Source organism: Pelodiscus sinensis, chromosome 2 (genome assembly GCF_049634645.1).
Source record: "Pelodiscus sinensis isolate JC-2024 chromosome 2, ASM4963464v1, whole genome shotgun sequence".
NCBI classification, from domain to species: Eukaryota; Metazoa; Chordata; order Testudines; family Trionychidae; genus Pelodiscus; species Pelodiscus sinensis.
This window is the reverse complement of record NC_134712.1, coordinates 9,369,586-9,392,080: the sequence shown is the minus strand read 5'-3', so window position 1 is coordinate 9,392,080 and position 22,495 is coordinate 9,369,586. Positions and strand designations below refer to the sequence as shown.

General features: G+C 46.2%; 1 protein-coding gene across 1 annotated transcript in view; it reads right to left on the bottom strand.

The window, feature by feature from the left end:
• Positions 1–40: 40 nt before the first annotated feature.
• Positions 41–22,495, bottom strand: part of COL22A1 (collagen type XXII alpha 1 chain) — a 310,548-nt gene continuing 288,093 nt past the window's right edge. The window contains exons 56-65 of the mRNA XM_075920074.1: positions 20,735–20,788; positions 14,811–14,864; positions 13,121–13,192; positions 10,092–10,127; positions 9,786–9,830; positions 9,190–9,369; positions 4,861–4,927; positions 3,617–3,799; positions 1,336–1,413; positions 41–284 (exon numbers count right to left, since the gene is read on the bottom strand). Of these exons, the coding sequence (XP_075776189.1) occupies positions 97–284; positions 1,336–1,413; positions 3,617–3,799; positions 4,861–4,927; positions 9,190–9,369; positions 9,786–9,830; positions 10,092–10,127; positions 13,121–13,192; positions 14,811–14,864; positions 20,735–20,788 (957 nt within the window). The 3' untranslated portion in view covers positions 41–96. The remainder of the gene's footprint in view (positions 285–1,335; positions 1,414–3,616; positions 3,800–4,860; positions 4,928–9,189; positions 9,370–9,785; positions 9,831–10,091; positions 10,128–13,120; positions 13,193–14,810; positions 14,865–20,734; positions 20,789–22,495) is intronic.

Genomic DNA, 22,495 nt, shown 5'->3' with positions numbered 1-22,495 from the left:
ATACAGAAATGCAAGAAGGCAACAATCCAAGAGCTCCTGGTAGCTTTGCTGAATTCAAGTTTTAGAAAGCAGACTGGAGAAAGTCCCCAGGGCTGCTTAGGGCCCTTTGACATTGCCAGGCCGGGCGGCCAGACTTGCATAGTAAGCACACTGAGAAGGGTCGCACTGTCCATTGGCTCCCGGAGGTCCCTGTGGGCCCATGAGGCCTGGCACCCCTGCTTCTCCTTGTGGACCAGGTGCACCTGGCATCCCATCTTTGCCATAGCCAGGTTCTCCTGGAAGGCCTGGAATGAAAACAGAGGGCCATTACTCTCAGGACTGACTCATGATGGGGACTAATTTAGCTACCACTACTCAAGAGAGAGATCTTGGAGTCACTGTGGATAGTTCTCTGAAAACATCCACTCAGTCTGCAACAGCAGTCGAAAAAGCAAATAGAATGTTTGGGATCATTAAAAAGGGGATAGAGAATAAGACAAAGAACATCTTATTGCCTCTATATATAACCATGGTATGGCCACATCTTGACTACTGCGTACAGATGGGGTTGCTTCATCTCAAAAAAAGATATATTGGCATTGGAAAAGGTTCAGAAAAGGGCAACAAAAATGATTAGGGGTTTGGAATGGGTCCCACATGAAGAGAGAATAAAAAGACTGGGAAAGTTCAGCTTAGAAAAGAGGAGACTAAGGGGGAATATGATAGAGGTCTATAAAATCATGACGTGTGTGGAAAAAGTGAATAAGGAAAAGTGATTTACTTGTTCCCATAGCATAAGAACTAGGGTTCACCACATGAAATTAATAGACAGCAGGTTTAAAACAAACAAAGGAAGTTTTTCTTCATGCAGCACACAGTTAACCTGTGGAACTCCTTGCCAGAAGATGTTATGAAGCCCTGGATTTAACAGGGTTCAAAAAGGAGTTCATGGAGGTTAGGTCCATCAATGGCCAGGATGGGTAGGAATGGTGTCCCTAGTTTCTGTTTGTCAGAGGTTGGAAATGGATCACTTGATAATTTCCTGTTCTGTTCATTCCCTCTGGGCACCAGTATTGGTCACTGTCCACAGACAGGATTCTGGGCTGGATGGACCTTTGGTCTGATCCAGTGTGGCCATTCTTATGTTCTGATGGCAGCCACTCTGGGATCAGGAGGTGAACTTCAGCCAAGTGCGGAGGTATGTGGCTCAGGCCCATTTCGCCAGGCCAGGCCCAGTTGGAGGCACTTCCCCACATATCACTCATAGCAATGCTCACTTCCCTCGCTGGTAATTTGCCTGCCTTGTGGTTCTAGGCTGGTACACGGAGCACAGTGAGGTATTAACAAAAAACCCACCTGGAATTCCTGGAGGACCAATTTCACCCCTCTGACCAACGCCGGTGTCTCCTCTCTCACCCTTCACACCTCTTTCCCCTGCAGGATACAACCCAAACAGGTTAGTGTGATCTACACAACCCAAAGAGGGGCCCTGATCCTGTCTGGAGCCATAAGGCCCCGCTGTCATTGGAATACAGACATTATGCAGAGAGCTCCCCAGTTCCTAGCTGACAGATGAGACCTGCTGGCTCAGGCTGGGACTGGTCCTGGAGAGGCTGGAGAGCTCTAGATGCCTCTCTGCATTCTTCAAAGGCCCTGTGCAAAGGTCAGTCTCATTTCTGACTCCTCTGCCAGGGACTGCTATGGCAAGGGCTCTTGGGGGCCCATAGCCTGAAACGAGGTGAGGCCGAGAGGAGGAAAGGTCCAGCTCATCATCTAGCAGGACTGTATTGCTGGGCAGCTGCAGCCATGGGCTCCCTCCCCAGGGCCTGGGATGCAAATCGGTTGTGTCACAGCACGAGATGTTTTCCTCCCCGCTGAGGCAGGCAGGGCCTGATTCTGCACTTTGCTGAGCGCTCAGAGCCTGCTCCAGCGGAGCCTAACCCACACACATTTCATTTGACACATGGGGATTACCCCGCCTACAGCAGTGAGAGGACTCAGAAAGTGCATGTTGCTCAGGCTCTTAAGAGTTTTGCTGGATGGAGGTCAGAGAGGGGTCCAGAGAGACCCTTGCAGGGTCCGACAATTGTTTATTGAACCAACGGGTCTGTGTGTGTAGAGCTTGTGAGCGACAAGCTGGGGTGTAAATCCACAGCACTCTAGCGTGCAGTGCTCAAATAGCCATGTAAGCATGCAACACAAATGATTAGGAGTTTGGAACAGCTGCCATTAGAAGGGAGATTAATAAGAGAGAGAATTTTCAGCTTAGACTAAGGGGGGATATGATAGAGGTCTATAAAATCATGACTGGTGTGGAAAAAAGGAATAAGGAAAAGTTATTTATTTGTTCCCATAACATAAGAACTAGGGGTCACCACATGAAATTAATAGGTAGCAGATTTAAAATGCACAAAAGGAAGATTTTCTTCACGAAATGCACAGAAAACCTGTGGAACTCCTTGCTGGAGGAAGTTGTGAAGGCTAGGACTTTAACAGGGTTGAAAAAAGAACTGGATAATTTCATGGAGGACAGGTCCATCAGTGGCTTCTTAGCCAGGATGGGTAGGAATGTTGTCTCTAGCCTCTGTTTATCGGAAGGTGAGAATGGGCAACAAGGAGTGGATCACTTGATGATCACCTGTTTTGCTCATTCCTCGGGGGCATCTGACATTGGCCACTGTCAAAAGACAGGACACTGGGCTAGATGGGTCTTTGGGCTGACCCAGATTGGCCATTTTTATGTACACCCTGCAATTGCCCAATAAAAATCCCAGGGAGCTGTTTGTCCTGCTGCTATTTCATTGTACTAAGCACTTCAGAGTCATCCCAAAGCAATAACATGACACCACAGATCAGCGGGATACTTACATAAAGGGTGGCTCTCTCCAAATTCTCAGGATGCATTTTACACCGCACACATATTTGTTATTCCTAAGCCAGAGAGCTGCGTCTAGACTGGCATGATTTTGCGGAAATACTCTTAATGGAAAAGTTTTTCCGTTAAAAGTATTTCCGCAAAAGCGCGACTAGATTGGCACGGATGCTTTTGCGCAAAAAGTGCTTTTGTGCAAAAGCATCCGTGGCCATTCGAGATGCGATTTTGCGCAAGAAAGTCCCGATCGCCATTTTAGCCATCGGGGCTCTTTTGCACAAAACAGTTCTTCCCTGTCTACACAGGCCCTCTTGTGCAAGTATTCTTGTGCAAAAGGGCTTTTTCCCTAGCGGGAGCTTGAAAATATTTGCACAAGAAGCACTGATTTTGTACATTACAAAGTCAGTGCTCTTGCGCAAATTCAAGCGGTCAGTGTAGACAGCTGGCAAGTTTTTGCCCAAAAGTGGCTGCTTTTGTGCAAAATCTTGCCAGTCTAGATGCACCCGAGATGTTTCTGAGAACTGTGGTTTGGGAAACAAAGAAAAAAAAACTGATAGAAAGAGTTCTCTGCAAATACTGAAAAAGGGGCAAGTCTTGTTTTAAAAGCAGCAGAACAAAGCAGTTCTTGCTGCTCTATTCCCCTCGCTCCTCCCATACTTACTCTCTAGGAACCCCTGGGAGCTCAGAACACACAACAAGCCACAAAGCTTTGGGACAAGTACCTCAGCATTCAGGCTGCCTCAATATGTTCTCTGATTCACTCACCTTTTGGACCCACTGGGCCGGGGGGTCCTTCAGACCCTGTCTGTCCAGGCCGGCCTGGTTCTCCTGAAGGGCCTGGTCTTCCTGGGAGTCCTTCCTTGCCAGGAGGCCCCGGAGGCCCTGGTCTGCCTTGTGGTGCTTTAATATGTGCTGGCTGCATCTGAGCCATGAGGTAGGCTAGTTTGGCTGATGATAGAGACAAAGGTGGTTTTGTTAGGTTAGAACAGTGGTGGGCAACCTGTGGCCCATCAGGGTTCTGTGTGTGGCCCATAATACGTTGTGTTTACTATTGCCTATGCGCAGGGTTGCCAGATTCTGCGGGTGCCCCTCCGTGGAGGGGATTTTCCCTACCAAAATTACTGAATTGACATGCATACAAAGCAAGGGCATGTGAAGTGAGGTAGGTGTTGATTGCACACAACAGTGTGAGAGCCGTGTGCTCCGTCTGCATTCAATCAAAGCACGTTCAAACGGCACACCCTGCAAATTCTATTCTAGGTATATAGGTGTAGTTAGCAAAAACTACCATATCCCAGGAGACCATCTTGGTTACGACAATCCTGCAGCCCTCTGAGCTGAAGGAGGGCCACTCATACAGCCCACTCACTAGCCCAGGGTGCCCATTGCTGAGTTAGAAGGCTCTGAGAGACAAAGCCAAGCGATCACAGGCAATAGGGCCAACATAAAATCATGTTTTCACTGCCGAACTCTTTGTACTTTTCAAACTGCTTCCCCTGGCTTCCCCATACAGTCCTGCAGTACCAGCCAGGATGGGGCATCTCCTAAGCCTTAGATCACTTTAACCAACCACTCTGTTGTCCCTGCAGTCAAGAATATTTTCTGAATCTCTCCTGCAGACTTTTTCTTCCTAATCCCCATCACATGGCTTGTAGGACTGGTTATTTCCTTTCCTGCCGCTGCATTGTTACCTGGCCGGCACTCAGGCAAAGCTGAGTTTGTGACATCATAATTATTTCCATGGCAACAGGCTCTGTTCCCAATAGGGTAAAATGAGAACGTGGGCTGGAGGGGGCGAGTCCTTGTACTAACAGAAGCATCCTCCGTCTCAGTAACTAGAAGAACGTTGGCCAAGACAATTTCACTTCACAAGTTGCCCTTTTCTCAAGTTGCTTCCCTCTCAAAATTGTCCTTCAATGCTTGAGGACACAAAGCACATGAGCTGGGGCTGTACAAAGCATCTTCTGGAGCCCTGGACATGGGGTGGTTTGCCTGGTATCGACACTTACCATCTAGCTGCTTTCCTAACTCTTCTTGGATGAGCCTTCTCAGAGTCTCCAGTGAGGGAGAATCCCCCTGGGGAGAAGAGGAATAGCGATATCAAGAAGGGCAAACTAAACCCTTCCCCGGGGGTGCTTAGAGAAGCTGCAAAGAGCCTGAGTCAGTTCCCCCTGGTGGAACCACTAATGCTGAAGAGTCTTTCAGGGAGCTCACGGGGGGCACAACTTACCTACAATTCACACCTTGCTGGGAAGTCCAGGCCTGGATTTATTGGTTCAATGCATTTCCAGCACAACATCCACCACCACAAGTATCTGGTGGAGATTAAAATTACCCCACCCTAATGGGACCCATCAGGAATACCACTGAGAAGATACTGCCACCTTTCCACATGTGAATCTTCCTAGCTGTCAAAGTTAGACAGGACTCACAGATTTGACAGACCGCTCTGTTTATTCAGCAAAGCTGCTCTGCCAAATTAACCCAGAAAATGTGAGTACCATACAAGGTTCAAACCCCTTGATTTATACAGTCAAAAGAAAGCCAAGTTAACAGGATTAAAAGGATGGGCAAAACTTCACATGATTAGTGTGAGACTTAGTCAAGTATCTTCATTTCAACATCAAGCACACAGCAATCTCGGGTCCATATCTCCCTGGTTATCTCTAATTGCTTTCTGCTTAACACTTAATGTTCCTTTTCCTGTTAACTCAGGCCCACCTGGCTAGCACATTGATCTGCATACCTACAAACAACATTAACATACTTTTCTTCTTCCTGTTCAGAGACAAACAGTATTCCTTCAACTTATTCAATTATTACAGCACAATTCATCTTTCTCTTACATTATAATTCTTTCTACTTTCACATAGCGAAGGTGCTGCCGCGTGGCCATATGCTGTGCTTCCCGCCCGCAAGGGGGCAATCAAACTCATCGTCTAGATCAGGGGTCTCCAAACTACGGCCCGGGGGCCGGATGCGGCCCGCGAGGCCCTCTCATCTGGTCCGTGGAGACCTTTTTGGATTCAAAGGCAGAAGAAGTGAGATTGTTTCAAAACCCATTTGAAGCAGATGTGGCCAGTTGCCCAGATGAACTGCAGCTGGAAGTCATTGAGTTGCAAGCAAATGACCTCCTTAGGGACAAGTTCAAAATAGGACTGGTGGGTTTTTACCAGTTTTTGCCCAAGGAAGACTTTCCTAATGTCAAAAGTTTTGCATCAAGGTACCTTTCAATCTTTGGAACAACATACCTGTGTGAACAAACATTTTCAAGAATGAAATACGTGAAGAACAATTTGAGAACAAACTTGTCCGATGATAATCTCAGGTCACTGTTGATGTTAGGGACAACAAATCTAAAGCCAGAAATGTCTGCTATTTTGGCATCCAGGAAACAATTTCACCATTCACACTAATACAGGTGTTCATGTGTAGTGTATGAATGTGTTATTAAATAATAACTGAATAAAATAATATTAAATACATAATTAAAAACAACATCCATGTTTTGATTGTTTTTTATTTGGACCTCAAGTGTGTAGTCGGCCCCCGAACTGCTGTTTGATAGTTAATGCGGCCCTCGGGCTGAAAAGTTTGGAGACCCCTGGTCTAGATGATGGCGTTATAGGCATTGATCCAGAATGTGTAGCAGCACACAGAGATTGTAGCAATCTGACCTCATGCCAGATGCATCTACACAGAATGCAAACCACAGTTTCTTCCTGGCTTCCCCTTGTTTTGATTTCCGGCCAGATGAAATTTGAAAGCAAATAGAGTGAATAATTATGTACTGCCTGCCTAAATTCCCTTCTGGAATTCCAATGGTAGGTTGTAGTTTTTTCCCCTTCCCCTTCCACAATGTTTCCTCTAATGTTTTCATCCATGTGCACATTTTTTCCATCTATGTCCAGAATACATTTTCATGTGTTCCTAGGCTTGTGTGAATATCCACTACCGATAGAAACACAAAATCTACCTGTGTGCACTCTACTAATCAGCTTGGGTACGTCTACACTGTAGAGCTATTCTGGGATACTGCAAGTATCAATATTCCACATCTACTGAAGCAGCCTGTTATTTCAAAATAGATTTCAAAATAATCTATGCAAATAAGATACACAATTTGCATAGCACAAATTACGTAGCTTATTTCAAGCTAAGGGTGTTGTGTAGATGCACCTCTAGGTAGTATCTTCATTTCTCCAGAGCCACTGCACAAGCTCACAGCTTTCTGTGAACACTACTGTCCTCCTCTCTTCTGTGCAGGTGAAGTGTGTTGTTCAACATCTGTTGTATTGCATCAGAAGTGAATGCATTTGAGGGTACAACATTGTATAATCTGTACTGTACATCAGTTTTGTAAAAAGCTTTAGGACTCTTCTGAAATGAAAGTTCTTATTCTCCATTATTGATTGTAGAACACATTCAATGTTTTTTTGTAAAATTAAACTGTTTCATGCTATTAAAATTATACAAAATGTCTTTCCCAAATATGGACAGCTTGGTCCCTTTGCCACCTATCTCCAAGCCACACATTAAACATAAAGTAAAGACATCCCCCAGTGTCAACAGAAGTGACCTCATTACAATCAACATATGTTTGGAATGCCTCTTCCTGACCAATTTAGAAAATACTTTTCAAAGTTTAGACATCTCTTCTGAAACCCAGAAAAGGAATTTGTGGATTTTTCCATTGAAGATTTTTTCAAAAGCTCATTACTTTTAGTTGTTTTCATTATTCATAACTCATTCCTGTATTTCATCATGTGTCTGTTGTTAGCCAATAAAGATGTGCTTTGTCTAAAACGTACCCGTTCTTTACATCAGGGAATATTTCACTTCTAATTCCTGTGAGGTAAAAGCCTCAAGGCAGAATTAATTTCTCAAAACATTTAGTCCACTTTTACTAGTATAAAATATTTGTCCTCACTCTTCTAAATACTCAGTCTGCAGGCACTTTAAGTGAGTAGTGTTATTTGTTACACAGAACCAATTATTCAAATATAATGTGAGCTCTTGAATTTTCATGAGCTAGTTCCAATAACAGAACCAGGAATATATCAAGGGTCCCTGTAGTACATCATCCTCTCTTGTATTTCTATGGTATGTATGGGCCAAAGGTGACGGCATAACCCAGATACTGTTCAGTGCTAACCCAGGTTTGTAATCTGATATGCAGAGAATTGAAGCCTGCGTAGTACCATGGGAAGCACACCATTTAAAATCCTTTTTGCTTTTTACTAAAAATACAGAAAAGAAGCAAAAAACAGGTACCGTATGTGAACTGTAAAGTATTAAGTCAGGCTTTCATTTTTATCAATCTCCTTTGTTTTCTTTAGCTGAGGTTGATTTTCACTTGAAATCTCACTGCTGGAAAAGATCTTGTGCTGGGGAAGATGAGGGTTTTGTGGGGCGCAGGGCAGTGCAATTTCACAGGGCCCCCATGTGACACGGCGCATGTGCCGTGGTGCCACGGTGCATGCGCGGGGCCTCTTGAAGCGCGGGGCCCGGGGCAGCCGCCCTGCTCGCCCTGCCCTGTATCCGCTGCTGCCTTGTGCGGTACCTTGTGTTATCAGACCATGCCAAAATGGGGCAAACTTCTACCTGTTTTAGGCTGTTTAGGACATTGCTTTTAGCTGCCTCTTTCTGGTTACAGGGCTTACAGCAGTGTTGTGAACTATATTCTTGGCCAGCAAGGCCAGACTCTTATTAGACAGAAGAAAAAGGTAGCGAGAGCTAACAAAAAGAAGAAATAAATTAGGGAATGAAATGGGCACATTGGGGGAGAGATGCATCCACCTCTGGAGTTGACCGTGGCACCTGCTGAACACCACACAGCAATGCCTACAGCAGTTTCGTATAGGAAGTGAAGGAGATCATATGCATCCCACTGCAGAAGTTTCAGGCCAGGAATATTTTCTTTCCCCGACTGGAATTTGCCAACCATCCCCAAATTAACTTTCTCTACTTAAAAAAAAAAAAAAAAAAAAAAAAACCACGGGAATTTCAATGACCTCAGTTGTCCAAGATCTCAGTTTCCTGCCTTGGTTGACAAACACTCAGGTTAGTGGTGGCCACTTAATTCCAACATGGTTTAGCGGGAGATTGCCAGCAGGTGCAGCATTCCTTCATTGTGTGCAGGGGATTCAGAGCGAGAGAGGGGAGCCCTACTGCACATACGCTCCATGCGTACCTAACAGAGGAAGAACGTGCTGATAGCACTGCAGAGTAAACTGCGACTCCACACAGGTCGCTCCGCAACAACGTTGGGCTGTGGTCATGTCATTAAGGGAGTGTTTCTATACAATTCTCTGGAAGCTCACAACCACCATTCTTACCCTGGGTCCGGGGAAGCCTGGCTGTCCTGGAGGTCCTGGTGGGCCAGCTTGTCCACTGTCTCCTGGAGGTCCCTGGGGACCCATCAATCCAGTGTGGCCTTTATGGCCAGGTATGCCAGGATCCCCAGGCAGGCCTTTCTCTCCCTGTGGGCCCTTGTCACCTTTGACGCCAGGATCTCCCTACCAGAGAGAACCAGCATATCAATACAGAAAACAGCGTGGCCCTTCTTCCCCAGCCTAATGAAACACAGCATGGTTACTGGGCAGAATGGAGCAGGTTGCCAAGTGGCTCTGGCTCCTACCCCTGCGGTGAGTGTGTGAGGCGTGACCCATACTGCCGCACCACGTCAGACACCCTGGTAATCTTCCAGCTCACGTTACACACGGAAGGGGCAAGAGGACGGAACAGGGGTAGAAATGGGCTTGAGGGAAGGGGCGGAGTGGGGTGTGCATGGAGCAGAGACGGGTGGGGATGAGGTGCGTGACGGGGGTTGCCCTGGGTCCCGTGCCTGGAGCACTGGGGAGCAGGTTGCACCTGGCCTAATCCTCCCCCCCCCGGTCAGGGACAGCTCTGCTAGTAACACATCCCAACACACCCTGTCTCCTTTGGGTCCATGGTTGCCTGGTTTCCCGGCGGCGCCCTGTAATGAAACAATAGGTATGAGTACACAAGAGCTAGCCACATATAACATTAATGACAGGATGCTAACCCTTGGGATGGCGCCCAGGCCCTCCAGAAAATGAAGGCCTGTATACGCCACAAATCCCTGCGTATGACACATTTATTTATTCTTGTCAAACCAGTATCTCAGGAAGAAACTAGCGCAACCCTGGTGTTCATGCCTGGTTCTACCATTGAACAGAGACACCAGTAGGGCTCTGAAAGCAGGAACTGAACTCACCTCTTTTCCGGAAGGCCCCTTCTCTCCTGTGTCTCCCTAAGAGAGGAGAAGAAAGTACATAATACACAACACTCACAACAGTACAACAACGCAGGCCCCCCCAAAGTCACACACCAACAACCAGTCCCCATTCTTATCCCACAAGTAAGGTGATTTCACTTGCTTTCTATGGAATGGATAAGAACACAAGAACGGTCAGACTGGGTCAGACCAAAACTCCATCTAGCCCAGTATCCTGTCTGCCAACAGTGGTCAATGCCAGGTGCCCCAGAGGGAGGGAACACAACAGGTAATCATCACATGATCCCTCTCATGTCACCCATTTCCAGATAAATAGAAGCCAGGGACACCATTCCTACCCATCCTGGCTAATAGCCATTGATGGATCTAACCTCCATGAATCTATCTAGCTCTTTTTTTAACTCTGTTAAAGTCCTCATTTTCACCACATCCTCTGGCAAGGAGTTCCACAGATTGTGCGCTGAGTGAAAAAAAGCTTTCTTTTGTTTATTTTATACCTGCTGCCTATTGATTTCATTTGGTGACCCCTAGTTCTTATATTGTAGGAATAAGTAAATTACTTTTCCTTATTCACTTTTTCCACGCCAGTCATGATTTTATAGACCTCTATCATATCCCCCCTTATTCTCCTCTTTTGTAAGCTGAAAAGTCCAAGTCTTTTAATCTCTCTTCATGTGGGACCTGTTCCAAACCCCGAATATTGTGTCAAGCACAAAACGTTATAGATCATTAATCCTTGGATTTCTGATACTCTGTCACCAAGTGACATCTTCCTGATTGGTGAGCCAGGAATCCGATGAGTCAACACTAACTAAAGGGAGTCCCTATGGTCAAAGTGCATCTCCAAATATACTGCCTCCCATGTGAAAGATCCTAAATGTAGGGAATCAGCCATTCCTACAAAGCAAGCAAAGGTGTTGAGATTGATGTATTGTTAATAGGGGCTTCTAGTTTTTCTTGCCATACAGTTCACTTTGCTCCTGAATGTTTTAGCAGCCTCTGTTAAGTTTTCTTGAGCTAGTTTCCTGAATTCTTGGATAGCGCGGTTAGGTTTCAATAAAGCACTCCCCATTTACCACTCTCTTCTATTCTGTATATACTATACCAGAATAAATAAGTATTATAATTTCTCCATTTTGGCATTCACTGCAGGATCTACCACCACAATATTGAAGCATGGGACTGAAAAGGCAACACTAGTATCACATTGGCTGCTGTTAAGTTCTGAGCACATTTTCACACAACTAAGGAGAACAGAAAAGCATCTGTAACATGTATAGGTCAAATTATGTGTAGTCATACAGCCTTTGAAACACCTCTTCCCTGGTTATATTTATAATGTGTTTGCGTGTGTGTTTGTAATTGATACATCTCGGATAAGTTGGAAGTGTGTGTAATCAGTTGCACAAGCACGAGGTGTATTTATTACATATCAGTGCAAACAATCACATGCTGAGGGGCATATCTCTTGCCAACCAACCCCAAACTGGGACGTATTCCAACATTCCAAAACCGCATAGCAGCTATAAACAGCTACTTTAATTTTAAAAGAAAACAAACTTGTGTCTTCTTTCTCCTCCCTGCCACTAAAAATGGTTCCAGCTTGAGACAGGCTAGGGAAGATTCAGTCCTGCGCTAGTGTGATGGTTTTAAAGTCTGTTACCTTGTGTCACTGAAGGGCTGGAAACAAGAGCATTAACTTAGTGGGGAAGGAGAATCCCAGCTTCTCACTGAGATCAGACATTCGCCTCTAGATCTGGAAGGGCCCAAGAGACAGGATTTTAAGGGGTTGATATTTTTATGTATAGAAAAGCTGTTAGATCACCTCAGGAAATATTTTACGTTTAAGTTACAATATACATGTTGAATCTCTAAAATCTGAAATTCTCTGGTCTGGTAACATCCGTGGTCAGGCATGACCACAGATGTTCCAGGATCAGAGAGTCTCCAGAGGGTGGGGGCCCAAGAGCTGGCGTGTGGCTCAGTTGGGCTGTGAGAGAGTCTGGGGGCCAGTGCATGGTTCAGCTGGGTTGTGGGGGAGGGAGGGCAGGAGCTGATTTGCAGCTCAGATGGTCTGCAAGGGATGGGGGGGGTGGCAGTGCCAGGAGCTAGCACGTGGCTCAGCTGGGCGGGGGGAGGGAGGGAGGAGTGGAGTGGAGAAGGAAGCCCGTTGGGAAGGCTGGCAAGTGGGGACGTTAGGAAGCAGGGGGCCTGAAATGACCTCCCCTGGTCTGGAAAAATCCCTCATCCGGGACCAGTCAGGTCCCGAGGGTGTCGGACGAGAAGGTCCAACCTGTACTTCTATTGCTGAGCCTTGGACAGTTGGTCTCAAGGTACCTAGGGCCTTTAGCCTTAGTAAAAGAATACAAGAAATAGTCTGGATATTCTTAATCGCTCTAACATATTCCAGCTGCAGCTGTTCTGTAATATCCATGGCCCATGCAGAATGCTCTAGTGAGTGATGTGACTGCCCCAAACTCACACTGTGCAAAACATTTAAACCACTCCTTCATGAATACCACATTCCTACTCAGAGCCTTAGGATAGGTGTCCTTACTACAAGTGGAATGAGGAGTAACGGTAGTTCGAACTAGGAAGCCTAGTTCGAACTACCTAGTTCGTACCCCGTGTAGCCGCGCGGCACGGGGTTCGAACCAGCGGGGTTTTAAAAATGGCGGCTCCCCGCTTATGCAAATGAAGCCCGGGAAATTCAAATCCCGGGCTTCATTTGCAAGTGCGGTATGCCTACATTACCCTCCTAGTTCGAACTAGGAGGGTAGTGTAGACATACCCAATGAGATTATACTCCTTCTGTGGGCTATGGAAGTGGACATAGTTCTCTTTGAAATAATACACAGGGCTCCTTGGAATACCAAGAGAGCTTCTGGGTAGTTAGCAGAACACACAAGGCTCCAGTGATATTTTGTCCTTCCCTCCTCCAGGCTGAAGAGTGAAAACCAGGGAGTGGGTGAATAACAACCACTTTGTATCATTCAACTGATCCTTACCGGAGGGCCTCGAGGCCCAATAAATCCAGGAAGTCCAGGACTGCCATTTTCTCCTTTGTTTCCTTTTGGGCCCTTGGAAAAAAAAATGAAACATGAACACCAGCAGCTCCTTCTCCCATCACCTTTTCTGAGCTGCCATAGTTTGTGGAGAAACTTGAATCCTCATCTGCCCCTCCTGTTTCTTCTCAAAACAAAGTCCCTAAAACTCTGCACAGTGCACTGCTGAGAATATTTGTGTGAGTTCAGAAAGAACTGGAAGTTAGCTAGGCAGGGGCCCACAGAAGGAAACACCTTCTGTTCTAAACTTGCTGTGGGGCTGCCCTTTTTGTTGGGGGGTGAGGGTCATTTTACCAATGTTAGAGAAGTTGGATAATATCAATGAGACCAAAGCCATTCATGCTGACCAATACTGTGTCAGCAGCATACACCTTACTTGTGTCATTGTTAAGAACATGAGAGTGGTTCATTGGGTCAGACCAGTATCCTGTCTGCCAACAGCACTAGTGCCACATGCTTCAGTAAGAATAAATGGTACAGGGCAGTTATTAAGTCATCCAGTCCCATCCAGTCTCTGGCCTTTTACCAGTTAGAGGCCTAGAGATACTCAGAGCATGGAGCTGTATCCCTGACCATCTTGGCTAATACCCATGATGGATCTCATGATAGTCTGTACAATGTTCACAAGACCATAATATATTTTGTATCAAGTATTACTTGTGAGGTATCATTTGAAAATGTATAATCTGCTGAACATTATTGTCCTGGTAAAATATGTTTGGTAACAATTATACAAAGTTATAAGATTCTACTGTATGGCATTAATAAGTTTAGAAAGACAGGCCCAAAACAGTTCTTCAAAGACACACTGACATCTCATCTAGGTATTGACAAAGCCAAGTGGACTAGTTAAACAGCCACTATTTAGCTTGAAGAAGAGTCTGAGTGAGAGCTTTACATACTGGCAATGAAAACAGCTAGATGCCCCCTGTAAACAGATTGGCTGTTGCCTGAACCCCAAATGGAGATAACGTTCAATGAGGAGAAAATAATGTAAGAACAGAGAACACACACAACACAATTTACCACTTCCCCTCATCTCTATTTGCAGAAAGTACAATGTTAGAAAGATAAAGGAAGCATCATTGAACTGAGAAGGTCCTGACTCTTACTGGTTATGCCGTTGGCTTTTGTCTGAACCTGAAATCCCAGTGAAACAGACTGTCCGGACAGAGGAGCTCCAGCAAGCAAGAAGGGAACTGACCTGCATTTCATCAGAGGCACTGAATACAATGGGTTTACTATAACTAACTACTGAACCCAGAACAACTTTGGGGAACAATAAAGGAAAGCCTCTTCAGTGGCCTTCTAGCACCTCAATGCTGGCAGACTAGTCTCACATACAAAAGGCCCCCTGTGAGGTCTGTCCCCTGCTGTGACCTTGCTTTAAGCTGTTGCCTGCCATTTCCCAGAGTGAGTTGTTCTAATGCTACTTCCCCCCTCTCCACAGAGGCTGTTGCCAGCTCCCCCAGGCCTCTCAGCCTCTGTGTCACACTCTGTGGGGGCTGATCTCAGACAGGCCAGTCACATTAAATACATTTGTAAGGCTGTGACATGTAACTCTTGTCTCTGGGCTGGGTTATAAATTACCCCCATAATTGTATCAACATCCCTGACTCACTGTGATACTTACTGGGTTACCTGCAGGACCAGCTTCCCCTGGGGCACCGGGTGAGCCATTCTTGCCCTGGATTGAAGGGAAAAAGAACAGACTGGGAATCAAAAAGGATGCAACTGGGAGCTTCTTTGTGGCCACACATTTTGCCCAGACAATGCAGGTTCTTGCCCAGAAAGGTTTTCCCCACTGCCTCCAGGACACCTCCAGGACACTGGCACTCAGACGCTAAATGGTGCCCTGATTCTATGGTGATGGGCACATTAGATAACACTGGGTAGGTGGCTCGATGTGACCCTTAGCCTGATTAGGACAGAGTTCTGTTGTAGACTATGATAATATCTAGTGGATGAAGCCTAATAAATGTTTTAAAAGAAAGTACAAATCATTCATTGGTGATAACAGGCTTTCTCCACGGTGAGGTATGAGAGTTCCTTTCAATCTTATGCTACCACCTCGAAGAATAGTGAAGAACAGATGAAGAATGCTTATATGGTACCTCTCCTCCTAGGGTCCCTGCTACTCAGACTTCAGAAATCACAAGTACAATTCTCCTCTGGGATCAACGTGCAAACACTCAGCTCTGACATTCTCCTGCATTCTTCACTCAAGGATCACTTTGGCCATCTCTCAAAAGCAGCCACCTCTGAACCAAAACACAGCAGCGTTTCAAAAGCGTGCAGCAAAATGGTTCTTGAGTTAATTCAGGCTGATGAGCAAGAATAGGTTCTCCTCATATCTCACATTCATCCAGGAGAAGTTCCAGGAGGAGCAACATGTGACTGCATAGGTAAGAGTTTGGCCTTATCATAGTGGACCACAAGTTGAATATGAGTCAACAGTGTGATGCTGTTGCAAAAAAAGCAAATATGATTCTAGGTTGTATCAATAGGTGTGTTGTAAGCAAAACTCGTGAAATCATTCTGCCGCTCTACTCTGCACTAGTTAGGCCTCAGCTGGAGTACTGTGTCCAGTTCTGGGCGCCACATTTCAAGAAAGATGTGGAGAAATTGGAAAAGGTACAGAGAAGAGTGACAAGAATGATTAAAGGTTTAGAGAACATGACCTATGAAGCCAGGCTTCATGAACTGGGCTTGTTTAGTTTGGAAAAAAGAAGATTAAGGGGGGGACATGATAGCGGTTTTCAAATATCTAAAAGGGTGTCACAAGGAGGAAGGAGAAAATTTGTTCCTCTTGGTTTCTGAGGACAGGACAAGGAGTAATGGGCTTAAAGTGCAGCAGGGGATGTTTAGATTGGACATTAGGAAAAAATTCCTAACTGTCAGGGTGGTGAAATATTGGAATAAATTGCCAAGGGAGGTGGTGGAATCTCCCTCTCTGGAGATATTTAAGAACAAGTTAGATAGACATCTGTCAGGGATGGTGCAGACGGAGCTTGGTCCTGCCTTCAGGGCGGGGGGCTGGACTCGATGACCTCTTGAGGTCCCTTCCAGTCCTATGATTCTATGATTCTATCCTCTTACAAAAAATTAAAGTGTCAAAAATGGTCACAAACCCAAAATCCCCTCCTCCTGCCCCTCCCCCCCCACATTGGTTTAGGTCTATCAACCCATTTTGTTTCAATTTTAACCTGTTTTCCCTTTTAGTGTAAATTGAGTAACATTTGGAAATGAAACGTTTCAAAGAAAAGAAACCCCCAAGCTTCAACAATCTCAAAACAGGATGTTTTAACAACCCAAACATGTTTTCTAACTAAATCTTTTTCGAGTCAGGTGTCTCATTAAATGAAATTTGCATTTCCTTGACTAAGCAGCATCTTTCAGTGTAAAACATTTCACTGAAAAATTTCAGATCAGCACTACTTGGCATCTCAGTTTCACATGATAGAAACTCCATCCCCACGGACAGAAGGACTCTGCTCCTCTGAGAGACATCTTTGAGATGACAGCCTGGCCCCTTGCCTCAAGCCTGGTAGCATACAGGAGACACAGAGATGACCTGGGAAGACAGCCGGACATTTCTCTCACACAGAATCCTGAGGTACCATAACGATGAGTTGTTGGATTGGATTCCATCTCATTTAATCCCTCATTCAGTCATGGGAGACATGTAAACCAGGCATAAGGAGAGGGCAGAGCCAGTACACCATATATGGAGAATGTTGGGGATAACTGGAGAATGTTGGGGATAACTTCTTGACACAGGTGCTGAAGGATCCGACCAGGGGCCATGCACAGCTTGACCTTCTGCTCACAAACAGGGAGGAACTAATAGGGGAAGTGGAGGTGGGTGACTACCTGGGAAGCAGTGATCATGAGATGGTAGATTTCAGGATCCTGACCAAAGGAAGAAAAGAGAGTAGTAAAATACACACCTTGGACTTCAAAAAAGCAGATTTTGACTCCCTCCGAGATCTGATGGGCAGAATCCCCTGGGATGTTAACATGAAGGGGAAAGGAGTCCAGGACAGCTGGCAGTATTTTAAAGAAGCCTTATTGAAGGCACAGAAAGAAACCATCCCAACGCGTAGCAAGAGAGGCAAACATGGTAGGAGACCGGACTGGCTTACAGGGGAAATCCTTGGTGAACTTAAGCACAAAAAGGAAGCTTACAAAGAGTGGAAACTTGGACAAATGACCAGGGAGGAGTTTAAAGGTATAGCTCAAGAATGCCGGGGGGGTTATCAGGAAGGAGAAAGCGCAAATGGAATTGCGACTGGCAAAGGATGTGAAGGATAACAAGAAAGGTTTCTACAGGCATGTTAACAAGAAGAAGGTGATCAGAGAGGGTGTGGGACCCTACTGGATGAAGGAGGTAACCTAGTGACAGATGATGTGGGGAAAGCTGAAGTACTCAATGCTTTCTTTGCCTCTGTATTCACGGACAAGGTCGGCTCCTGGACTTCTGCGCCAAGTGACGCAAGATGGGATGAAGATAGACAGCCCGTGGTGGGTAAAGAACAGGTTAGGAACTATTTAGAAAAGCTAAACGTACATAAATCCATGGGTCCGGACTTAGTGCATCCGAGGGTACTGAGGGAGTTGGCAAATGTCATTGTGGAGCCTTTGGCTATTATCTTTGAAAAGTCGTGGAGATCGGGAGAAATCCCGGATAACTGGAAAAAGGAGGCCAAGGAGGTTGGAGCTCCAAACAAGGGAACAACTGCAGTGCTTTAGTTCTCACTAGGGGATATTTACACTGGTAGCTGCCAAGAAATGGGAATCCTCTCTGGAGTGAAGGGAAGTGAAGGGGAGAGCCCATGAGCCAGAGGTTCTCAGATGGTTACATCCATCCATCTGGGATTTTTATGCGGTGTTAGGACGGTTATACCTACACACGAATCAAAGCCCTCAACACCCTGTATCCAATAACCTTCCCAGCTCATCTGTGAGGAATCAGAGCATGCAGCAGAGCCAGGCTGTGGGCAGCCTGACAAGCACAGCTGGCCTGTAGCAGGCTCCCTGCTTAGCTATGTTGCCTGACTGGTGGGAAGAATCAGCAGACCACCTCTTAGACCCAGCAGCAGCAGCAATTCAGTGGCTACTCAATGCTCAAAACTCAGAGCTGCTCCAAGCATCTGTCCATTGCTGTGATAGCTCCTCCTTGCTCCCAGTCTTCCTTCCGTCCTGTTCCTTCCTCAGCTCCAGTCTTGCCTCACTTCAGGCAACCCAGTCCGGACCCTCCGCATGGATCCTCACTTCTGATTCCAGCTCCAACCGCTAGAGGTCACTCTGGCTCCAACCAATAGGAACAACTGCCCATGCCCCAGTCTCTGATATCATTCATTAAAGATAAGAAAGTCTCACCACAAGGAGAATGGAGAACACCAACATTTGCATGAACAGAAAATCATGCCATTTACAATTCAGAAGAGAGAATAAATCCTAAACCTCAATCCCTCCTTCTGCAGTATGCAAGGGCGTTGCATATTTAATTAAAGTAGCACTTCCAAAGTGGCCCTCCTATCTGTCATACTCTGAATGGCTTTCTTATGCAATACTTTCCTTCTTTGTACTCAAAAGGACATGAAGCAGAAAAGGAACAAGAAGGACTGCTGCTTTGCCCTCTCACAGACCCATCCATAGCCTCTCCAAAAGGAATTTGGCTCATCTAAGACCAATGATCATTTTATTTCTGATTATTTTTCTCTGGAAACCCCAGGGCCAAGATGCATTAGTGAGTGAGGCCAGCACCGAAGGATGGGCATGGAACAACAGGATATATTACAAAGCAGATGCAAGGGTAGTTTTAGCTAACCCCCTAAGCTCGTTGCTTGGAAAGTCCCAGTGTTCCAGTTCCTGGCCTTGCTGCCTCAGTCAGCACATGGTTCTGATTATAGACCAGGTCTCAGAGTTTCTGTTTCAGTAGCCTGCTTTCCCAGAGAAGAAAGAAACTGCTGTCCCTTTAGGGATGTGCTCAGGTCTGGACAATCTTGTTTGTATTCACATTTGGGAAGAACTGCTTTTTAAAACACAAGAAAGCAATAGGAACAATTTATCTGCCCTCCCGAGTGATGCCTCATGAAGTTTAATATGACTTTTCTGCACGGAAAGCCCTCTAAGCACTCGTTTTCTGCAAGGTTTCAATAATGACGAGGCATCTTCTCTCAAAAGTGAATCTCATTCTCTCATTTCCACAAGAAAATATATTCATAGAATCATAGAATACTAGCACTGGAAGGGGCCTCGAGAGGTCATTGAGTCCAGTCCCCTGCCCTCATGGCAGGACCAAGTACTGACTAGACCATCCCCGATAGACATTTATCTAACCTACCCTTAAATATCTCCACAGATGGAGATTCCACAACCTCCCTGGGCAATTTATTCCAGTGTTTGACCACCCAGATAGTTAGGAACTTTTCCCTAATGTCCAACCTACACCTCCCTTGCTGCAGTTTAAGCCCATTGCTTCTTGTTCTATCCTCAGAGGCCAAGATGAACAAGTTTTCTCCCTCCTCCTCATGATACCCTTTAGGTACCTGAAAACTGCTATCATGTCCCCCCTCAATCTTCTCTTTTCTAAACTAAACAAACCCAATTCTTTCAGCCTTCCTTCATAGGTCATGTTCTCTAGATCTTTAATCATTCTTGTTGCTCTTCTCTGGACCCTCTCCTATTTCTCCACACCTTTCTTGAAATGTGGTGCCCAGAACTGGACACAATACTCCAACTGAGGCCTAACCAGCGCAGAGTAGAGTGTAAGAATGACTTCTCGTGTCTTGCTCACAACACACCTGTTAATGCATCTCAGAATCACGTTTGGTTTTTTTGCAACAGTGTCACATTGTTGACTCATATTTAGCTTGTGGTCCACTATAAACCCTAGATCCCTTTCTGCTGTACTCCTTCCTAGACACATGCTTCCCATTCTGCATGTGTGAAACTGATTGTTCCTTCCTAAGTGGAGCACTTTGCATTTGCCTTTATTAAACTTCATCCTATTTACCTCAGACTATTTCTCCAATTTGTCCAGATCACTTTAAATTATGACCCTATCCTCCAGAGCAGTCAGAACTCCTCCCAGATCGGTATCATCTGCAAACTTAATAAGCGTATTTTCTATGCCAATATCTAAATAGTTGATGATTCACAGATATCATAATCAGACCCATGTGTCTCAGGTTGGATGCTCAAAAAAAGGTGGTACCCAACAATTAACACCAGGTTTGAAAACTGTAGCCGAAGGAAATTGCCTAGGAAGTCAAGCGTTGGGGGCAAGATCAGAACTCAGAAGCAACTACTAGGCAGCTCGCAGCTGAAACCATTAGACCTCTCTGCTTTTATACAGCTACCTGTTCCTAGATACTACTGGTCACCTGCTGCCATTGGCAACATCTCTCAGCTCCTCCTTTCCTAAAGTGAGTGAAACGTTTTGGCCAAATTAATCAGATTCTGGTTCCAAACCAGAGCTCTGGATTCTGTGACACCCCTACCGCCAGGAATCCATCCTTCAAAGGCCGCTTGTCTGGAAAGGAAACTCACTGGCTGCCCTCTGAGTCCTCGAGGACCTTGAGGTCCAATGGGGCCCATATCGCCCTGGAAGAAAAGAGAAATTGTTGTACTAAGTGAAAGACACTGACACAAAGGCAATGAGAGCACCATCTGAAAATTACACACCGCTCGGGCCTGACTCCTACAGCTCATGGACCGGGAGGAAAAAATGCAGAAAATGTCTGTGAATAAGAGGTTCTGGCCCGGCAGGAGGGAAGACCAGCTTGCTGCATTTCAAAAAGTGTGTCTTTAGGGTCAGTCCATGGAGCAGGGTATTTGCTGGCCACACTTAGGTTCTAACTATACTGGCTTATTACTGCGTTTCTCAATCTGGGATCTGTAAACCCCATGAGTCTGCCAGCCCTGCTGATCAACTGCTCTGAGTCAGCAGTGCAATAGGGCTAAGGCAGGCTCCCTGCCTGCCCTGGCTCTGTGCTGCTCCTGAGAGCAGTTGGCAATTCCCTACAGCCTGAGGGGGAATCCAGGGGAGTACAAGGGGTCTCCGTATGCTGGCACTTCCCCAAGCGTCAACTTTACTGCAGCCAGTGGGAGCTGTGGGGGTGGAGCCTCTTCCTCTGCAGGGGCCGCGAGGACCATTTCCAGGTGCAGCATGGGACCAGGGCAAGCAGAGGGTGTGCTTAGTCCCTCTGACCAGGAGCCATCCAAGGTAAGCAGCACCCCACTGGAGCCCAGCCCTGAGCCCCAACCTGCACTCTGAACCCCTCAGCCCCAGCCCAGAGCCTGTACCCCTCCCATAACCTAACCCCCTGCCCCAGCCTGGTGAAAGTGGGCGAGGATGGGGAGGAATGAGCAACAGAGGGAGGGGGGATGGAGTGTGCCCAGTGAGGCTTTGAAAAAGGAACAGGGCCTCGGGGAAAGGGGCAAAGTAGGTGGCAGGGCAAGGGTGTTTGGGTTTTGTGATGAGACAGTTGGCAACCCTACAGGCCGTGGGAGGGAGGGAGACAAAAGAGGACACGGCATTTGGGGGGGAGCGTGTAGCGGAAGGGGCAGGGATAGCACCTGTGGTTGAGCAGGGATTTGGGAGTCCCAAAAATATTTAAATAAAATGGAGGCCTGTGGGATGCTCACATTTGAGGACTGCTGGCTTATGGACCTGTTATTGAGTCTGAAAAAGGGGGCAGGGACACAGCTCCGATCCCTGCTCTGCCGGACCTTTTCATTGGCTACCATGTAGGACAAAGCCCACAGTTTGGCAGGCAACATTTGCCAGGGACGAGAAGGGGAGGCAGTCAAAACCATTTCGCACGGAGCTGGCAGGATGGCTCATGTGGCCCATCCCTCAGGGGCCCCTCCAAGATAATACAGTTCTCACAGGATGCTCCCCAGGGCTTTGTTTGACAAGGGATGTCCTATGACATGATTTTTCTGCCCTGGCTCCCTCTGAGTAGTGCCTTGCCCTGCAGGCAATCTCATGGATTCCAGTGGGGTTATTTGTGGAATAAGATGCTTCTCAGGATGAGGAGATGAGACAGAATCAGGCCCAGGAGAACTAGGCCAAGTAAAGTACTGCTCAGTGGGAACAAGCATGGCAGAATGAGGCACAAGAGAAACAGGGACCTTCATTCTGTCGTTCCATTCAGAATCTAAACCGCTAATATTCCAAAGTCACAGCTAGTACTTCAGTGTCAACAGGTTGTAGGGTTGCCAGATGGTTCAACAAAAAATACCAACCACCACCCCACCCTCAAAAAAAACACCTCAGGAAAAATTTTTGCTGAGCAAAAAAAATAA